The following is a 19628-nucleotide window of genomic DNA, read 5'->3' as shown; positions in this document are numbered from 1 at the left end:
CTGCTGCAGAACAGAATAAGGAGAAAAGAATGAAAAGAAATGAAGACACTCTAAGAGACCTCTGGGACAACATTAAATGCACCAACATTCACATTATAGGGGTCTCAGAAGGAGAAGAGAGAGAAAGGACCTGAGAAAATACTTGAAGAGCTTATAGCTGAAAACTTCCCTAACGTGGTAAAGGAAACAGTCACCCAAGTCCAAGAAGTGCAGAGTCCCAGGCAGGATGAACCCAAGGAGGAACATGCCAGGACATGCAGTAATCAAATTGACAAAAATTAAAGACAAAGAAAAAAATATTAAAAGTAAGAAGGGAAAAGCAAAAAATAACATACAAGAGAACTCCCATAAGGTTATCAGCTGATTTTTCAACAGAAACTCTGCAGGTCAGAAGGGAGTGGCATGACATATTTAAAGTGATGAAAGGGAAGAACCTACAAAGAAGAATACTCTACCCAGCAAGGCTCTCATTCAGATTTGACAAAGAAGTCAAAAGCTTTTAGACAAGCAAAAGCTAAGAGAATCCAGCACCACCAGACCAGCTTTGCAACAAATGCTAAAGGAACTTCTCTAGGAGGAAAAGAAAAGATCACAACTAGAAACAAGAATATTATGAATGGAAAAGCTCACCAGTAAAGGCAAACATACAGTAAACGTAGGAAATCATCCACAAAGAAATATGATATCAAAACCAGAAATCATGAGGAGGTGGTACACATGCAGGATATTGGAAATGCATTTGAAATTAAAAGACAAGCAACTTAAAGACTTCTATATCAAAACTTCATGGTAACCACAAAACAAAAATCTACAATAGATACACACACAAACAAAAAAACCCAAAAAGGAATCCAAGCACAACACTAAAGTTAGTCATCAAATTACAAAAGAAGAGAACAAAAGAGGAAGGGAAGAAAAAAGACCTACAAAAACAAACCCCAAACAATTAACAAAATGGCACTAAGGACATACATGTCAATAATTACCTTAAACATAAATAGATTTAAATACTCCCACCAAAAGACACAGAGTGGCTGAATGGATACAAAAACAAGACCCATATATATGCTGTCTACAAGAGACCCACGTCAGACCTAGGGACACACATACAGACTGAAAGTGAGGGGATGGAGAAAGGTATTCCATGCAAATGGAAATCAAAAGAAAGCTGGAGTAGCAATACTCATGTCGGACAAAACAGACTTTAAAATAAAGACTGTTACAAGAGACAAAGAAGGACACTACATAGTGATCAGGGGATCAATCCAAGAAGAAGATAGAACAATTATATATGCACCCAACATTGGAGCACCTCAATATATAAGGCAAATACTAACAGCCATAAAAGGAAAAATCGACAGTAACACAATAGTGGGGGAATTTAATACTCCACTTTCATCAACAGACACATCTTCCAGACAGGATAAGGAAACACAGGCCTTAAATGACACATTAGACCAGATGTAGTTACTTGATATTTATAGAGCATTCCATCCAAAAGCAGCAGAATACACATTCTTTTCAAGTGTGCATGAACATTCTCCAGGATAGATCACATACTGGGCCACGAAATGAGCCTCAGTAAATTTAAGAAAATTGGAATCATATCACACATCTTTTCAGAACACAATGCTATGAGATTAGAAATCAAATACAAGAAAAAAACTGTAAAAAACATAAACACGTGGAGGCTAAACATTATGCTACTAAACAACCACTGAAGAAATCAGAGGAAATCCAAAAATACCTAGAGACAAATGAAAACGAAAGCATGAGGTAAAAGCAGTTCTAAGAGGGAAGTTTATAGCAATACAAGCTTATCTCAGGAAACAAGAAAAATCTCAAATAAACAACCTAAACTTACACCTAAAGCAACTAGAGAAAGAAGAACAAACAAGACCCAAAGTTAGTAGGACAGAAATCATAAAGATCAGAGCAGAAATAAATGAAATAGAAACAAAACAACAGCGAAGATCAATGAAACTAAAAAGCTGGTTCTTTGAAAAGATAAACAAAATTGATAAACCTTTAGCCAGATTCATCAAGAAAAAAAAGGGAGAGGGCTCAAATCAATAAAATTAGAAATGAAAAAGAAGTTACAACAGACACCACAGAAATAAAAAGGACTCTAAGAGACAACTAAAAGCAACTTTATGCCAATAAAATGCACAACCTAGAAGAAATGGACAAATTCTTAGCAAGGTATAATCTCCCAAGACTGAACCAGGAAGAAATTGAAAATATAAACAGACCAATCACAAATACTGAAATTGAAACTGTGATTAAAAAACTCCCAATAAGCAAAAGTCCAGGACCAGATGGCTTCACAACTGAACAACCGAATTCTATCGAACATTTAGAGAAGAGTTACTACCTGTCCTGACCCTATTCAAAAAATCTGCAGAGGAAGAAATACTTCCAAACTCTATGAGGCCATCTTCACCCTGATACCAAAGTCAGACAAAGATATCACACAAAAAGAAAATTCCAGGCCAGTATCACTGATGACCACAGATGCAAAATTCCTCAACAAAATACTAGCAAACCAACTCCAACAATACATTAAAAGGACCATACACCATGATCAGTGGGGGTATCCCAGGGATGCAAGGAATTTTCAAGGTCTGCATATCAATCCATGCGAATCAGTCCATGTGAATCCATCATCAACCAACTGAAGAATAAAAACCATATGATCCTCTCAATAGAGGCAGGAAAAGCTTTTGGTAAAAAATCAACATCCATTTGTGATAAAAACTCTCCAGAAAATGGGCATAAAGGGAACATACCTCAACATAATGAAGGTCGTATTTGCCAAAACCACAGCTAACATCATACTCAATGGAGAGAAGTTGAGAGCATTTTCCCTACGATCAGGAACAAGACAAGGATGTCCACTCTTGCTCACCACTTTTATTTAACATAGTTTTGGAAGTCTTAACCACAGCAATCAGAGCAGAAAAAGAAATAAAAGGAATCCAAACTGGAAAAGAAGGGGTAAAACTGGCACTGTCTGCAGATGACATGATAGTCTACATAGAAAATCCTAAAGATGCTAACAGAAAACTACTAGAGCTCATCAATGAATTCAGCAAAGTGGCAGAATACAAAATTAATACACAGAAATCTGTTGCATTTCTATACAACAAAAGATCCAAAAAAGAAACCCAGGAAACAGTCCCATTTACCAGCACATCAAAAACAATAAAATACCTAGGAATAAACCTACCTAAGAAGGCAAAAGACCTGTACTCTGAAAACTATAAGATGCTGATGAAAGAAATAGAAGATGACACAGATGGAAAGGTGTATCATGTTCTTGGACTGGAAGAATCAATATTGTGAAAATGACTATGCTACACAAGGTAATCTACAGATTCAATCCAATCCCTATCAAATTACCAATGGCATTTTTCACAGAACAAATTTTTTTAAAATTTGTATGGAGACACAAAAGACCCCGAATAGCCAAAACAATCCTGAGAAAGAAAACGGAGCTGGAGGAATCAGGCTCCCTGACTTCAGATTACACTACAAAGCTACAGTCATCAAAACAGTATGGTACTGGCACAAAAACAGAAATATAGATCAATGGAACAAGACAGAAAGTCCCAAGATAAACTCATGCACCTGTGGTCACCTAATCTGTGACAAAGGAGGCAAGAATATATAATGGAGAAAAGACAATCTCTTCAATAAGTGGTGCTGGGAAAACTGGACAGCTACATGTAAAAGAATGAAATTAGAACATTGCCTAACACCACATAGAAAAATACACTCAAAATGGATCAATGACCTAAATGAAAAACCAGATACTATAAAACTCTTAGAGCATAACGTACGGCCACCAAAAGGGAGAGGGAGGAAGGGAAGGAGGGATAAACTAGGAGTTTGAGATTAAAAGATACAAACTATTATACATAAAATAGGTAAACAACAAGGACCCACTGTACAGCACAGGGAACTATATTCAATATCTTGTAATAACCTATAATGGAAAATAATGTGAAAAATATATATGTATATAACTGAATCACTTTGCTGTACACCTGAAACACAATGTTGTAAATCAACTACACTTCAATTAAAAAAAAAGAATAATGAAAATGATGCTGGAAATTCTTAGGCATTTGAGTGAAGTGGTAGGGAAGACTTTGCCAGTGTGCACCACTGAACTATTCCTGGGAAAAACCCTCCCTCCTGCCTTCCATTTCTCTAACTTAAAAAAAAAATAAAAAAGGAGGAGGGAGGAATTATGGCATTGTCTAAGAAAGGAAGAAATCATAATGGAAGTAATAAAGTAAAAAGAAAAAAAATGTTATTTAATAATGTTAAAGAAAAAGATTATCATTTTGGAGGTGAATGTTTATGACATTTCATCCATTCTCCATTAGTTCTTTGGATGTGACCTTTTAGGCTGATACTTTATAGGATAATTGCATATTCGAGAAGTAGTTCCACTAACTGAGTTTTAATAGTAACTGATATTTTTCTATCTGTGGGCTGGAGGTATAAAGCCACAAAACAAACAGAAATTTAATGTACAAGAGAGGCATTAAATAATGTGAAAACTGATTAATGGTTTAATAATTTTAACTCCAATATTATATTTTGGTTTCTTCACCTATAAAAGAAGTAGTAAGACCTACTAAATTATCAAGTTTTCAAAAATATAATTACAAGGTAACCACAAGTACTGTGTCCTAAAATAGTCTTTGTCACTTATAATAAATTTAAAATTGCTACTAAACAGATAAGCATTTGCCATAATAGTTCAGATCCACAAGCACTGCTATCATAACACTGTCCACTTTATTAAAAAGCTTTAACCATCTCACCAATGTTTTACAGGCACTTAAGTTTCTTTTTCACTCAAAGTATGGTTTTCAAATCTTCAATTTAATTTCTCCCTACTCTGTTTTCTCAGACTGAGAACACTCTTCTTCTCTCTACTCATTTCCATTTTTCAGTTTCATCTACAAACTCTTTACTCACCTTTTCAGAACTTCCTTCCAATCTGCTGAGGCAAAATTCTCTTCAACCTTTCCTGTGTATTCTCTATGCTAGGATTTTTTAATTAAAAAAAAAGTTAAAGACACAAATCTATATTTCGCATTCTGTTAGTGCTCAGATTTTCAGATATCTGTTAAAAAGAACTCAGTAGAGAACCACACTTTATAAATGATTTTCAATAAACTATTCACTATTTTTAAAATTTAGATTCTCCTGAGATAAATTAATGAATAGTGAAAATGCACAATTCTGATGATTACTCCAGTGTCTCCCAAAGAAATTAAATATAGAAACTGAAGGGAAAAAAATCTATTTGCCTTATTTCCTAGTAATGGACATTGGACATTCCAGATATGATGTTGCTTGCTTATCAGAATGAAAAAAATCATATAGCAGGTAATATCAATAAAAGGAAACATACCTCTGATCTTTTGAGTAATTTTCTTCCTCACTGCATAGAGAGTTCTGTAAGAACATTCACTCATTTAATTGACATTAACTGGTTCACTCATTCTTTTCATTTATTCCTTTAATCTCACTCTATCATTCACTCAATTGATTGATCAATCAATCAATCAATCACTGAACCTTTTTTAGTGTGCCAGGCCCTAGAGACACACAGATAAAAAGCAGTTACAGGAGCCAGACAGTCTGGAGTGGGGAGCCACATGTGCAAAGAAGACGTGGTATATATACACAGTGGAATACAACTCAGCCAGAACAAAGAAAGAAACTTTGCCATTGGCAACAAGATGGGTGGACTTGGAGGGTATTATGCTAAGTGAAGTAAGTCAGACAGAGAAAGACAAATACTGTACATCATAACTTATAGGTGGAATCTAAAAAAGAAAACAAACTTGGCTATAACAAAAAAGAAACAAACTCACAGATACAGAGAACAAACGAGTGGTTACCAGTGGGGAAGGGGGAGGGTCAAAAGGGGATTAAGAAGCACAAACTACTATGCATAAAATAAATAAGCTACAAGGGTATACTGTACAGCACAGGGAATACAGCCAATATTTTATAATACTTATACATGGAGTATAACCTTTAAAAATTGTGGATCACTATGTTGCACACCTGAAACTTACATAGTACTGTAAATCAACTCTGCCTCAATGAAAAAAGAAACAATTATAATGCAGTGTGGCTGCCAAGGGAGGAGGGTTTGAGGGGTGGAGAAAGGGGAGCAGGATAACTTTATGCAGGAGATGACGGCCATGGTTTGTTCTAAAGACAATGAGTTTGCCTGATAAAGAACAGGGCAAGGAGCGTTTCAACACAAGGGAACAGCACCCACAGAAAGATGGAAATTCATGGGCCTCCTAGTAGAACCTGCATGGGCAGAGTTCAGGAAAGGAGAGAGTACACTGTGATCAGAACGCCAGGAGAGCTCAGCCCAGACCAGACTACGAGGGGCCGTGGGAATTACAACTCCTTGGACATAGTAAATGTTCAATAAATGTCTGCTTCACTGACGCTAATTTCTTGATCACCAACAACAGCAAGTTTAATTAAAACTAAGAGGTATCTCGGAAAATATCTACCTTTTTTTTTTTTTGACCCAATATTTTTATTGTTAAGTACAGTAATTCCCTATTGCTACATGGATGAGATCACTACTAGAAAAGGAAAGAATACTGAACACCAAAAGTCATAAAAAAAGATACTTTAGTCAGCTACAAATATATATACGTTCCTAATATCATTCATGCGCAGCTGAGATAATTCAGTTTGGAATCCTAAACTGTACATAATAACAACAACATAATTCAAAAGGAAATATCTGACATACAGGTTTATTCTTCCAAAGGATACTATTTCTCAGCTTTGGTTTTTAATGCTTAAGTGTATCTATGTCTTAGATTATAAGAAATTTAAAAATCGTAAGCTCTTAAACTCTGAGCTGTTCTACATGGAATGACTGTATCTGGAAATAAACCTTGTAGAGCTCCTCAGGATTCTGATCAGTCGAGGCTGGTTGGCAGGCATATGCCTTTTATTCTCATGAAATGCTCCCTGTGTGTCCTCTTTGGGCAGGAGCCTTAAAAATTTAGCAGTAGCTAAATCAACTCAGTAAGCTTTCAAATAGATATTTGGTGGGAAATTAATTTGCTTAATATGTTTAGTTTTCCAACAGACATAGAGTCTGTTAGCATTTGAGCTATAAAATTGACACCTAATGGATTGGTCTTTTAACTAAAAGTTCACTGTTGAAAAACTTTACGCTTCACTTTTCATTGTTTCCTAAATTTTGCCCTACTAAAAAAGCGAAATGGCAATTTGGACTTTTAAAAGATCTATAAAGCCTACTATATAAAGGAATATTAAGATACCGTTAAAGTATGGCAGCATGGAGTCTGTTCAGGTTTTTTGCTACCATAAATTCTGTATAATTATTTTCCAAACAAACTGAGTTCCTACTTAAGGAGAGAAAATATTTATTAGCACATCTGCATTTCAAAGCTCTTATTCTGAGAACTTTTCTACATAACTGAAAAGACTAAAGTAAGATCATTAGTCTGTATTTTTGGTATCTCATTTCTTCAGTAAGAATTCGTTTCCCTGTTTACCTACGCATTACAGCTTTCAGTTTTATCATCGTGCAACAGCAAATTTTACCAATCGGAGAGACTGTACTATCTTTTTTGGAAAGTACATCATATAACATGTTTTGCCTTATATCTCTCTTCAAAACTGGTAACTATATAGAGTGAAGTAAAAAAGTGTAATCTGTTTTCCTTTCCCAGCCATAAGACCTTCTTCTATCTGGGCCAGACTTTGATATTTGCCCCTTGGCTGAGAATCCGCAAATCCAACTTCACACTTAGCTGCAGTGAAGTAGCCCTGCAGGCAGGCCGACTTCAACGAACCACTAGTGGTATCATCATTAAAATCCTGCTGAAGGTCACCATGGCAACCGCCTGCTGAGGCTTCACTGCTGCACTCGGCATCTCCTAATCAGCTACCATGTGAAATGCAAATTCAGACAGTCTGAAAATTAGTCAAGAAGAATAGGGGATGAGGATGCAGATATGTGAAATATTCATGCGCTTCGTGGAAAAAAGAAGACAGCATGAATGACACAACAAAGGACGGCCCCTGACATTCTCGCTATCATTTTGCATGACTATTCACACCCTACTGTATTTCCAGGCCGAGAGTTCTGAAGTTGGCTTTGTGAAGTGCCGTATTTATATTCTATACCCAAAATAGTAATTAAAAATGGCTAACATAATAGCATTAACATCAAATAAAGATAATACTTCTAAATTACCACCACTGCCTTGTAAGAGTTTGTTCTAATTACCTGAATACCAATGCTGTGAAACAAAAAAAACAAGCCTCATTGATTATCAGTATCAAAACTATTAGAAACAAAAAAAAAGGTACTTTCAACATCCTAGGACCACAAATGCCTTACATATGGTAAAAATTCTTTAGAGATATTTATTATTCAAGTTACATGGACTCACTCTTCCTTATATAAAATTGGAACCGACTGCATTCATTTCACATAGAAAGAGTGATAAGACCACCTAAAAGGTGAACATTATAATTGTTTCATATTTTTCCTTTGCCCCTTTCCATTTTCCTTGGGCAAAACATCTGCTGCTCATGAGCAGGTGAGATGTCCTAAAACAGTGGTTTCTCTGGGTGGGTCCCCAGTGAGCTTTCCAAAAAGAGTTATGTGAACACACTTAGTTAACCTGAGACACTGCTATTCTGCATATCTCCTCCTTAAATATAGATCAAATCATGATGCATTAGGCAAAAATGGGAGATGTTTTGTTCAATGAAAAACTGGATGTTGGGTGGAGCCCAAACAACTCATTTCAGTGGGTTCCCAAAGCAAGCAAGGATCCAGCTCAGATCTTAACAAGGTAAAGTCTTCTAAGATTTTCAATTCTACCCAATGTACTTTTTACCACATCTACAGTGATAACCACAAACATTTCCTATAGGAATCTGACTATAGCAGTGAGGTGGTGATAGGACAGATCTCGTAAAAGTAAAAGGAGGGAGGGTAAAGCTGAAAGAATAAGGCTGAGAAGCATGCAGCGGAGAGATGTTTGCTGCCATTCTGGGGAAACATGGGCCGGAGAGAGGGAAGCAAGTGGTACCAGAAGAGAAAGTTACAACTGTGTGCTGCTCTGAGACCACGGGCATGAGGCGGGACCCTGTTAAGAAGGGCCACTGGACATGCTGGTCGCCCAGAGCCTGGCTTCAGCATTAATGCTGCCCTCTGCCGTGTTCAGGAGGCGGCAGTCAGCCACTGTTCCTACCCCACATAGGAAGTGGCCGATGTCACACCACGTGCTGTGCTGTGTTCCTCTCCACGTGACGAACTAACTGTGGTCACCTCTCTAACAGCCAAGCCTCCGAGAGAAGGTAAACGGAATGAAGGTGCTCTTTCTGCCACCTGTACTTGTCATTTGTATCAATGGATAAAAGAATATTCTGTAACAAAATGCAAACGTCAGCAAAATGAACAACATGAGTGCATGACTGAAAAATGACTTACCTCCTCTGAATAGTGATCTGAAGGAAGAGGTGGGTAGTCACACTGCTCTATCTTCTTACACAGCGAGTACAAGTTCATTTTGTCGCCATAGAAAGGACTCTGTAACGCCGCCATCTGTAAAATGCTCCCAATGAAACTGATATAGTTACATGGTAACTTTAAGGGAGATCTCATCAAGTATATTACACTGTGGGGTGGGGGTGGGGTAATTACAAATACTTTAAATAAAGTTCTCTAGGCATTTTGTGTTTCATGAATATCCTTTCCAGAGAATTACTAAGTCCTAAAAAGTCTTACTTCAATTTTTGGTTATTATTTTCAACATTTAAACTTCCCTAAAAGAGAGAAATGGTTAGCATATAATTATTTAAACACATACACACACACACACACACATATGCAGTATAAAACAGTATTAGAAGAATAAGAAATAACTTAAGACTCTTTGTAAATACAATGCTATAGGAACAACTAGTATATCTCATGACTAGACAGACATCAATGGTATATATCAACCATGTAATGGTCACAATACAACAAAAATGAAACTGAAGTTAAAACTGAATTATAATCTAGCAATGCTTGGGGAACAGAACACATAGCATTTTATTTCACATGACAGTTTCTGTAGGAAAAGGTTATTTTGAGATAAAAAATGTCTTCTCAGTCTGAATGTTATAACTGATCCTCAACTAGTTCACAATGAATTAGAACTGCTTTTCTTTTTTGATGATGTCTCGAAAACACGAAATGTGCTCAAAAGCCCTAGGAGTCATAGCCGCTACTTCAAAGCATCCAAATGAGATTTTTATGCAGGAAAAAAAAAAAAACAAAAAAACGACTCTAAGAATGAATGCCTTTAAAAAAGACATTATTGAATTTAACTTTAAGACCAGGTTCTAACTTGACCTGATTTCAGGTGCGAGCAAGGACTGCAGTTAGCAGGGATACAAACTAAAAATTCAATTGAAAATGTTCGCCTCCTGAATCTTTGAACTGCGGGCGCGAGACTACAACACAGAGTACGACGCTGCCCCCAAGTCAGTCACCCTTTTCTACATGTGCTAATAAGTTTGATTTTGGAAGGACAATGTGTACATTCCCCAGACAGGCCGGGCGTGCGTGCAACACGCTGGGCCGAGCAGTGCTCCTCGGTGGGGTGGGCGTCGGCGGGGACACATGAGCTGCGAACGGCTCTCATCTGTCTGGGCCGCTGCAGGCAGAGCTTAACTCCTTCCCGGCCTGGACCGCGGGGCTCGGGGGAAGCAGAGCGCAGAGCCGCCCGGCAGCCCTTTCCTAGATCTCCTGCAAAACTGCCTTAGGAACAGGTGTTCCCCACAAAGAGAAGAAACCCCCAAACAAGGTGCATGTCCCTAAACATACAAATTTCCACTCCATTTGAGAGGAAATTTCTAGAAGAGGGGCTACAACAATAATTACATGTTTTGTTGAAATGCGAGGACATTTTATGATAAAACACAATCTTTAAAATGCCCCCCTTGAAAAATAGACTGTGTGTATAAACTATTGTCTCTCCGTGTTTGCAAAAACCCTAAGTAAACGTCCGTATATTCATTATCATGTGCCAGGAGTTCATTACAGTACTTTTGTCTCAATACTGCAGTGTTAAAAAAAAAAAAATCTGAATGTCCCCTAAGGAGTTAAACAGGAATAGTATATTTTCATGCATCTCCTGCTTTGACAGATGAAAAATGTCAACTGTCCTGTTTTTATTTTCAAGCTTTTGCACTATTCATCTGGTTCATTAGTGCATCTCGATGCTGCCCCTGACAGCTGCTCGCCCTCTCCTCCCAGCAGCTGAATTTTTCAGGCTAATTTGATCCTCCACACTGAGACGATCGCTAGAATGATTGACTTGCTCCCTGACCTCCAGGGTCCGACTTCCCTGATTAGTATTCTGGGGGTGTTGGAGGGACGAAAGCCCACTGTCTGTCTTTGGGGCTGGTGGCAGCTCTCTTTTTTTTTTGAACTGTAAGCCACCAACCTACAACCCTGGAAGGATGCAATTGCTGCACTGAACAATAAAGGAAATGTGTAAAACCTACTTTTCCATGTAAAGGTCCGTGTAGCAAAAGCACAGCATCTTGATTTTAATTAGTAAAGTCTACTTTGTTGCATATCAATTAAAACTGTACTGCTAGGTTTTTTTTTTTTTTTTTTTGAGGTTTCAGGAATATTTGGAAGTCTAATTTTCTGAGTTTAAAATACGTTTTCAAAAAAGGCTTCCCACTCCATCGTGAATGGTAAATTCTTAGGGGGGTACAATATAAAATATCGATGTGATGCTATGGCCAATTTTTTAAGGCTAAACTACTGGGCATTTTTATTGACATTCTATTAATACATAACCAGAAGGAGATACAGCATCAAGGTAAATTAAATCCTTAGAAAAATTCTAGTTCTTCCCAATCACCTGCACGGAGCAACTGAGAAAATGTGCTGAGCTGAAAACTAATGTTACCATGTTAAATACTGTAACTCAAAACCATCCACAACACATAACACACATGAATGGAGGAGAGTCCAAAGAAATAATTTTTACTTTGGTGTTCAAGTATACATAAAAATGGGACACTGCCTCTCAAAGGCAAATCCAGAATGTGAAGAATTATTTCACTTTTGACATAGGAGTCTGCTGGTCCTACAAGAATTAGCAAACTTCCCAAAAAATGCGTATTACCTCAACTGAACTTTTTCTTTTTCATTGCTAAATTTAATTTCTTTAGTGGAAACCAATTTGCTGTTTACTTTTAGGTGTATAAAGGGAAAACGTTGCTTTGATAATATTATTAGACTATGGCCTGAAGGAATCTAAGGTCACCTAAACAGGTATAAAATATTTTAAAATGTACAGAGTGCCTTTTAAACTTTACAATAACTTAATATAATCAAATCAGTGCAACACTGTTCCAACCTATTAACAGAATATAATATAGTAAGCATAAATCTCTTTTAATCTCATGTGAATACATACAAACATGTATTTTGTTCTATCACTAATTCATAACTTTTCTCAACAAAAATTATCCTAAGGATGTTCTTTAAGAACGTTTTTAAAATCTCTTTCTTTTTAAGTGGTCATTAGTTTATTTAGTAGGAAGAACAAAATAATCTCAGGTTCCTTAAATTAAGGAAATTTGAACCTGCAATCTGAAAAATAATAAAGATTATGATACACATTTTAAAAAACCTTCTGCTGCTCTACTTCCAAGTAAAGGTGGAACAATTAAAATAGATGATCTCATATATTTCATTTAAGTCAAGAAGACAAGAGACATAAAATAAAGAGTAAGAAATACACTGGTTTCTATCTATCCAGTTCAGATCTCCTTTGTATATCTTAAAATATGAAAATGATTCAATGCATTATTTTCCTTCATTTTATTTTATTAAGAGTTACCGAGATGTAGGTTAATTTTTAGTTAACAGCTTTGACTGAAAGCCTATATTCCTAGGAAAATTACCATTCAATTAAAGAAGTAAATTACAGAAGTCCCTAGCATGAGTGTTCTCTGATACCATTACTATATAACATGCATATAAAATGTGCTCATAGCATGCTTTCTTCTCTTCACTCAAACTGTCACACTGCAATACTTGCTAGAGGATCTATCTACATGATTCCGTCTTCCTTTGATAAATTATCACCAGTAGAACAGGTGAGAGTATTTCACTGAGTTTTACCAATACAAACTGTTACTCATGGAAACTAAGTGATAACCTAGAAGAATTATCTGTTTACAAACTATCCTTAAAGCTGAATTAATCTACATAAAAGTGAAAAAAATGTGACAAAGCTATTTACTATGCTTTCATATTTTATATCCATTCTATTATATCTATCCTGTTATGCATGGGTAACAGTTTTTTTAAAATAGATGTTCAAATGTATATTTTTATAAATAAGATTATACAGCAACATTATATTAACATAAAAAACATTTAAGAAATAAAACTCCCATCAAAAGGAAACAATTTAAAATTATATTAGAGGAAGTAAATGTGTAGAAATGTATAGTTACTAAATTTCATTATAAAAACAGTTACTAAGTCAATGAATTAACTTCCTCATAATTAAAAAGCTAATTCTTAAACATCACCCAGAAAAAAATAACTATATACTATTAGGATAGGGGAAATATATTCCAGTAAGTAAAACCACTTCAATATATGGAATTTATCACCATTACCTACCTCATACAGTAGACAGCCAAGGGACCAGATGTCAGATTTGAAGTTGTACCCATTTTCATGTATTCTCTCTGGAGACATGTAATAAGGTGTACCCACTGCACAAAGAAACCAAATAAAACATGAGAAGGAAAAAAATGAAGATGCCGCTGTGCTAAGAAATTACATCCAAAATTCCAGATTTAAAATGTCATCAAAATAATTCATTAGGATCAGAAAATTGCTCTGGGGAATACTCAAAACTTTTAAATTTCCTCTTTCCTCCCTGATCCTTGAACAGCATGTTTTCAACTATCCCACTTTAAAAAGGGTGTGGTGGGTTACACTTTATTTCCTTTTTATCAATTCAGGGAGAATCTAGGGAGCATAACTAAAGAAAAAGAAAGGAATTCTAACATGGAAATCTACTAAGTGACTCACATTGGTTTCATTTCTTGATTTTTTTAACCATGGCTTGTATATCCCAAATAATTAAACATGATGATATAATAATTTTAAAATAAATAGCAATACATAACCGAGTAGAGTACGTATAAATAAATCATACTTATTAACTTTTATAGAAACATCCCTTAGAACATTGTTGTGACTCTTAAAATTACAAATGATATAATCATTAACCTTCAGTACCTTACTCCCACTTTAGAAAGAATAAAACAGACTTTTGTACATCAAAGGGTTATATAATAACATGTGAAAGGTCACTGACATCTCTGAAAAAATGTCCGAGACTATTACTGCTGAGAACTTTATAGAGACAAGATACTCTGGATAATTTTGGGGTTTGCTTGTTTTGATGTGTGAGTACATTTTTCGGTTTTTTATGACCATTTTAGAAAACATGAACATGATATAATGAATGCTAATACATTTAATTTAAAATTTATTAAATATCTTAAAATAAGTAAGACATATACATTATATTTTGAAGGGTAAAAAACCCTGAAGTGACTCTGGAAGTGAATATCTTAAGTCTCAAACTTAGATGACTATTATTTCACCATTATTTGCCTAAGGCTTTTTGCCAAATAGAAAATCAAAGTTTGAGAACACTATTTAGAAATTTTACTTGCTTGAGGCAACAGCTACCAAAACTATGCTGCTGCTCACAGAGAAAAGCACATTCCCTTCTCCTACTAATTTTTAAGTACTCCCTAGGAGTTTCCAGTAAATCTAATGAGAGTGTAAGTCAGAATGCTGAGCAGCAGTGTTTAGTCAGAGGCAACAAGAGGCGGCACATCAACAGTCAAAGCATCATCCTCAAAGGCATCATCCTCTTCTTCCAAAAGAATGAAGTTATAACCTAATGGCTATGTGCGGAAACTATGCTGGGCTAAAAGCTGAAACCATCATGAACCATCTATTCATGAGAAATCCTATCTATACTGGAATCCATTTTTCCTAGTAATGGATGGTCCTAGTCAGAATGGATGAAAGGGAGGTATTTACAGAACTGAAGAAGTGAAAAAAGGAGTATGCAAACAGGAGGATAAAAGAAATTTAAAGTATGAAGTATTCGGACATGATATTAGAGGCAAACTTCAAGAAATAAATGATTTAATTGCAGCATTTCTTCTGAAGACAAACAAGTAAGTTTGCCAAATTCTCTCAGGGTGAGAAAAACCAAGGAACTTTTAGAAATGGCTATGTTTAAAGAATCTGTATTATTACTGAGTCAGATAAACACAAGCTCTGCAGCTTTGGGCGCTGTGGCCCCTTCCACTTTGTAGTTTTCACAAGCGACACCAACTGTGGGCATACTGAACACTCTCCATTCGAGGGGGGAGGGGTGCAGCTGGAATAATAAATGGCTCTGTACAGGCTCCCGGGTGCAGGACGTGCAGCCAGTGACCGGCAGTGAGGGATGTGCAGAGAGAGAGGCTTCACGGAATCCACAGGGGGCGACTGAAAACACTGAGGCTTGAAGGTTCAGAGTTTACCAAAAGCAAAGGTAATTTTAACCAGTAGCTCTGGGAAACCTGCTGATACATTAGGGGTTTGATGTGAGTGTGAAAGATTGATGAGAGGGAAAAAGAAGAACAAATGCTTGCATTTTACAGAGATTAGCCCCGGCATCACACCTTAACTGCCACACAGACCCAACGCACGGCCGGCCTGAGAGCCAAGGAGGCACAGAAGCGGGATGATTAGGAACCCCACTAAACTAAACCTAAAACCTGAAAAACTGCAAGGTACAGAAGAGCCTCTTAGGGAGCTGCTGGAGGTCATTACCAACAGTTACACACAGAGTTAACGCTGAGGCTTTAAACCCAGACGAGGGTTCTCCTTCATATTACCAGCAACCGGCATCTTTATACTAAATACGCATGTTTTGGTATTTCAATTATGTGTATCTTGCGTATATAATAAAATGGAAATCTGAATATGCTACTCACCTCTCTGACCGACACATCATGTCCAAAAGCGTCATTAAGTGGGAAAGGAGAAAGTCTGCCTCCTGCACTACGATTACTGATGGGAGAGACTCATCATTAGGTGAGAGGCAGGCTCCCCCGCCTCACCCACCTGCCCCCGCAGGGCGCCCCCGTCCTGGACGCCAACACTGAGCACAGGCTGGGCCCCTGCCCATGAAGGGTCCATCCTCGCCCGTCTCTACCGGGCACAGAGCTGCAAAGTTTAAGTGCCCAGGAAACTGCGAAATGCGTTTAAATGCGGTGAGACGTTCTCCACATTTCAAACTTAATGAACACATGATTATTTCCTAAAAACCTTTTTTTCTAAAATTCATGACAGCTATGTGTATTAGAGCTGTTGCCTCATGAGTGTGGTGACTTCTTAACAACTGTACAAGACAAGGGGGCGGTGCAAAGTGACATGATTAGACACTAAAACGACCACGCAAATTACTGTGCGTTGAGGAGCCTCAGACGGCAGGACGCATGATTCCACTAGTCTTTCCAGAATGCGTGGCTGGAGGTAAAACGGGAATATATTTCACTGCAGCAGCTACTTAAGGCATTTTAACTTCCTGACAGGAGTAAAAGTGAGTAAGAAATGGATGATAACATTATAAAACACAGAAAGTCTGATACTAGAGGAAAATTGTTAACAACTGAAAATGCTATCTGACCCTTCATTATAATAAGACGGTCATTCAAATATTAAAAAAAAAATCATTACGTTAATTGACTTATTCTAGCTCTATGAGAAAAGTTTTACGTGGGAAGTACTCTATTAACAATAAATACATCCTAAAATGTATCCTTAACAAAATGAAGACTGATTTTCACAAGTTCTACAATATGTTTAAGAAAGCCAAAAACTTCTGTTAACATGCTATCATAGAATAAATGAATAACTTTCATTTCATCAGAGTAAGTTACATACAGAATTTTTTCAATAGTTTATAAACATTTAGCAATTTCTGCAAAGCCTTGAATGAGAAAAAATAATAGAACCACTGAAGCATCTTTTTATATGGTTAGATTTGGGTTGCTATTTTTTTGTTTTGTTTTGTTTTAAGTAAGGGAGGAAAGGAAAAATCAGTCAAAGGTCAGGAAATCTGTTTCACATGTTACCTTTGCCACCAACTAACTAGGACCACTTAACCTCTCTTTTTATTACTTTCCTCATCTATAAGATGCAGTGATGAAGAAGATGAGATCGTTTCTGAGATCCCTTTGCTCTCAAATTCTCCAGCACTCATAAAAACCCTGCAAATACCCATACAGAAAGTAAAGTGGAAAAAAGTGATATATTCCTGTTTTAAACTATTACCTAGGACAATTGACTGAAATGTTTTACATCAGAGGGTAGAAACAAGCAAATTCCGTTTAGAAATGTTGCTTCTTTCTCTCAGAACAAATTGCAGAAAAGAAAGCTTTGAACATCCCTTGTTGGGAGAACTGAAAGGACACAATTCATCTTAAACCTCAATTTGATTTAAACACACACACACACACACACACGAACACACACGACGTCAGGGAACAGGAATTAATTTTCATTTTTTCCTTCATACTCTTAAGCCAGCCCAGAAATTATGTTGGCAGACTCCATGGAGAGAGGCCAAATTTACTTAATTGTAAGGAGTGTTATCTGAGGTCAGTACAGAATGGCTGAGTGGTAGATCAATATTTCTTCTACAAAAGACATTTATTAAATAAATTTTTCATCTTTCAAGTGTAACCAATAACATTTAAAAACCCAGAACATTTTCTAGTTACTGTTTCTCTGCTCCAGGCACTGTGTTCAATGGATCACATGTATTACCTTGCTGAGCTTTTAACAGTTTATCAGGGCCCACACTGCTCTAGGTGCTGGGGAGACAGAAGTAAACAGGCTGAATCCTTGTCTTCATGGGGCTCACTGGCTAGTGAAATGGGGGCTATTATGAGGTAGTTTATAAATTAATTTATTTTATTTATTTTATTTTTGGCTGCATTGGGTCTCCGTTGCTGCGCACGGGCTTTCTCTAGTTGTGGTGTGCAGGGGCTACTCTTCGCTGCGGTGCGCGGGCTCTAGGCACACAGGTTCCAGTAGTTGTGGCACAAGGGCTCAGTAGTTGTGGCTCGCGGGCTCTAGAGCGCAGGCTCAGTAGTTGTGGCGCACGGGCTTAGTTGCTCCGCAGCATGTGGGATCTTCCCGGACCAGGGCTCGAACCCGTGTCCCCTGCATTGGCAGGCGGATTCTGAACCACTGCGCCACCAGGGGAGTCCCCAAGAGGTAGTTTAATGAGATGTTACCACTATTATTCTTGCTGTAGAGAGGACGCATAAGGAAGTCAGGTAATTTGCCAAAGATCACAAAGCTAGTAAAGTGTGGTAATTTGCCAAAGATCACAAAGCTAGTAAAGTGTGGATGTAGAATTCAAGCCAGGTCGTTCTGTCCCTTGCATTTAAACAGTTATTTCATTAAAATTGACGACTGTGAAATACGACTGGGAAAAAAAAATCTGTATCTTTCCAAAATAAGCAGCAGAGAACTCTTCTACAAGTCTCAGCATGCTACACACCAAAGGCCAGGAGTGAGGGTCAGGGTTCAGTGCTTCTCTGCAGCTACTCTGTTTCAAATAGATACTTGTTATGGTAGCTGAGAGGTTAAACATGCACAGTTTACAATTAGATAACAGCTTCTTCCCAGCCTGATTATTTAAATCAAGAAAGGACTGCAAGTTAAAAATAGATCAGTGAAAGCAGTCTTTAATACTGAGCAAGCATATGTTGCCTTTAAGGCTCCAAACCACGCTGAACTATGATGGGGTACACGCCAAGGGAAGACCCACAGAGAGGTGCTAGGGAAGGTGTGGGAAGGACAAGCACGTGACCACAGGTGGCACTTGGCACCAAAAATGAAACTGTTTTAATGCCTGGTTCAAGAACACTAATTTTCCGAGTTGTAATCAGAGGATATATCACACTTGGAAATAGTGTGGGGAGCATGAATTGTACACTCAAGAGACCCCAGTGTGAAAATTCTGATGCTGGTGGAACGACGGCCATGCGTTTACTCAGCTGGCAACATTAGAAAATCAGAGAACCACTGTCTCATTTTGAAAGGCAAAGAGGAGTTCAAGCAACCCTGTAACGCAAACAACAACGACAACCACAACACAATTTCCCCCCAAGAGGTTTCAAGTATTTGTCCAGCTCAAGGACCAGTTATCAGAGCCCCCTAGCCAGCTCTTTGTAAAAATCCATTCCATCCTCAGGAGGTACAACAAGCATATATAATAATTAAATCACACACTTACATGCAAAAAGGAAACTATCTTTGCTCTTCCGGGAGACATTAAGAAAGCAAGTAAAATGCCATATTAGAACATGATTAAGCTGTTGTTGTTTTTCTCCTTTTCACTAGAGCAAGCCGTCAGATAGGAAACACTTCATTGTAAGTAATAAATGCAACTTTGATG

The 19628-nt window shown here is 37.2% G+C and overlaps 1 protein-coding gene across 5 annotated transcripts in view; it reads right to left on the bottom strand.

The window, feature by feature from the left end:
• The window catches only part of NEK7 (NIMA related kinase 7), a 136520-nt gene that overhangs the window by 7606 nt on the left and 109286 nt on the right, over positions 1-19628 (bottom strand). For 3 of the 5 annotated variants that reach the window (XM_060091466.1, XM_060091465.1, XM_060091469.1), the window contains 2 exons: positions 13757-13851; positions 9542-9655 (listed from right to left, as the gene is read on the bottom strand). In XM_060091466.1, coding sequence (XP_059947449.1) covers positions 9542-9655; positions 13757-13851 — 209 coding nt within the window. Of the gene's footprint in view, positions 1-4995; positions 5064-5434; positions 5479-9541; positions 9656-13756; positions 13852-19628 lie in introns of all 5 variants that reach the window. The other 2 variants (XM_060091467.1, XM_060091468.1) reach the window with 2 other exon arrangements.

Source organism: Mesoplodon densirostris, chromosome 2 (assembly GCF_025265405.1).
Source record: "Mesoplodon densirostris isolate mMesDen1 chromosome 2, mMesDen1 primary haplotype, whole genome shotgun sequence".
Lineage (NCBI taxonomy): Eukaryota > Metazoa > Chordata > Mammalia > Artiodactyla > Ziphiidae > Mesoplodon > Mesoplodon densirostris.
Note: the sequence above shows the minus strand (reverse complement) of the source record. Positions and strands in the feature narration are given on the sequence as shown.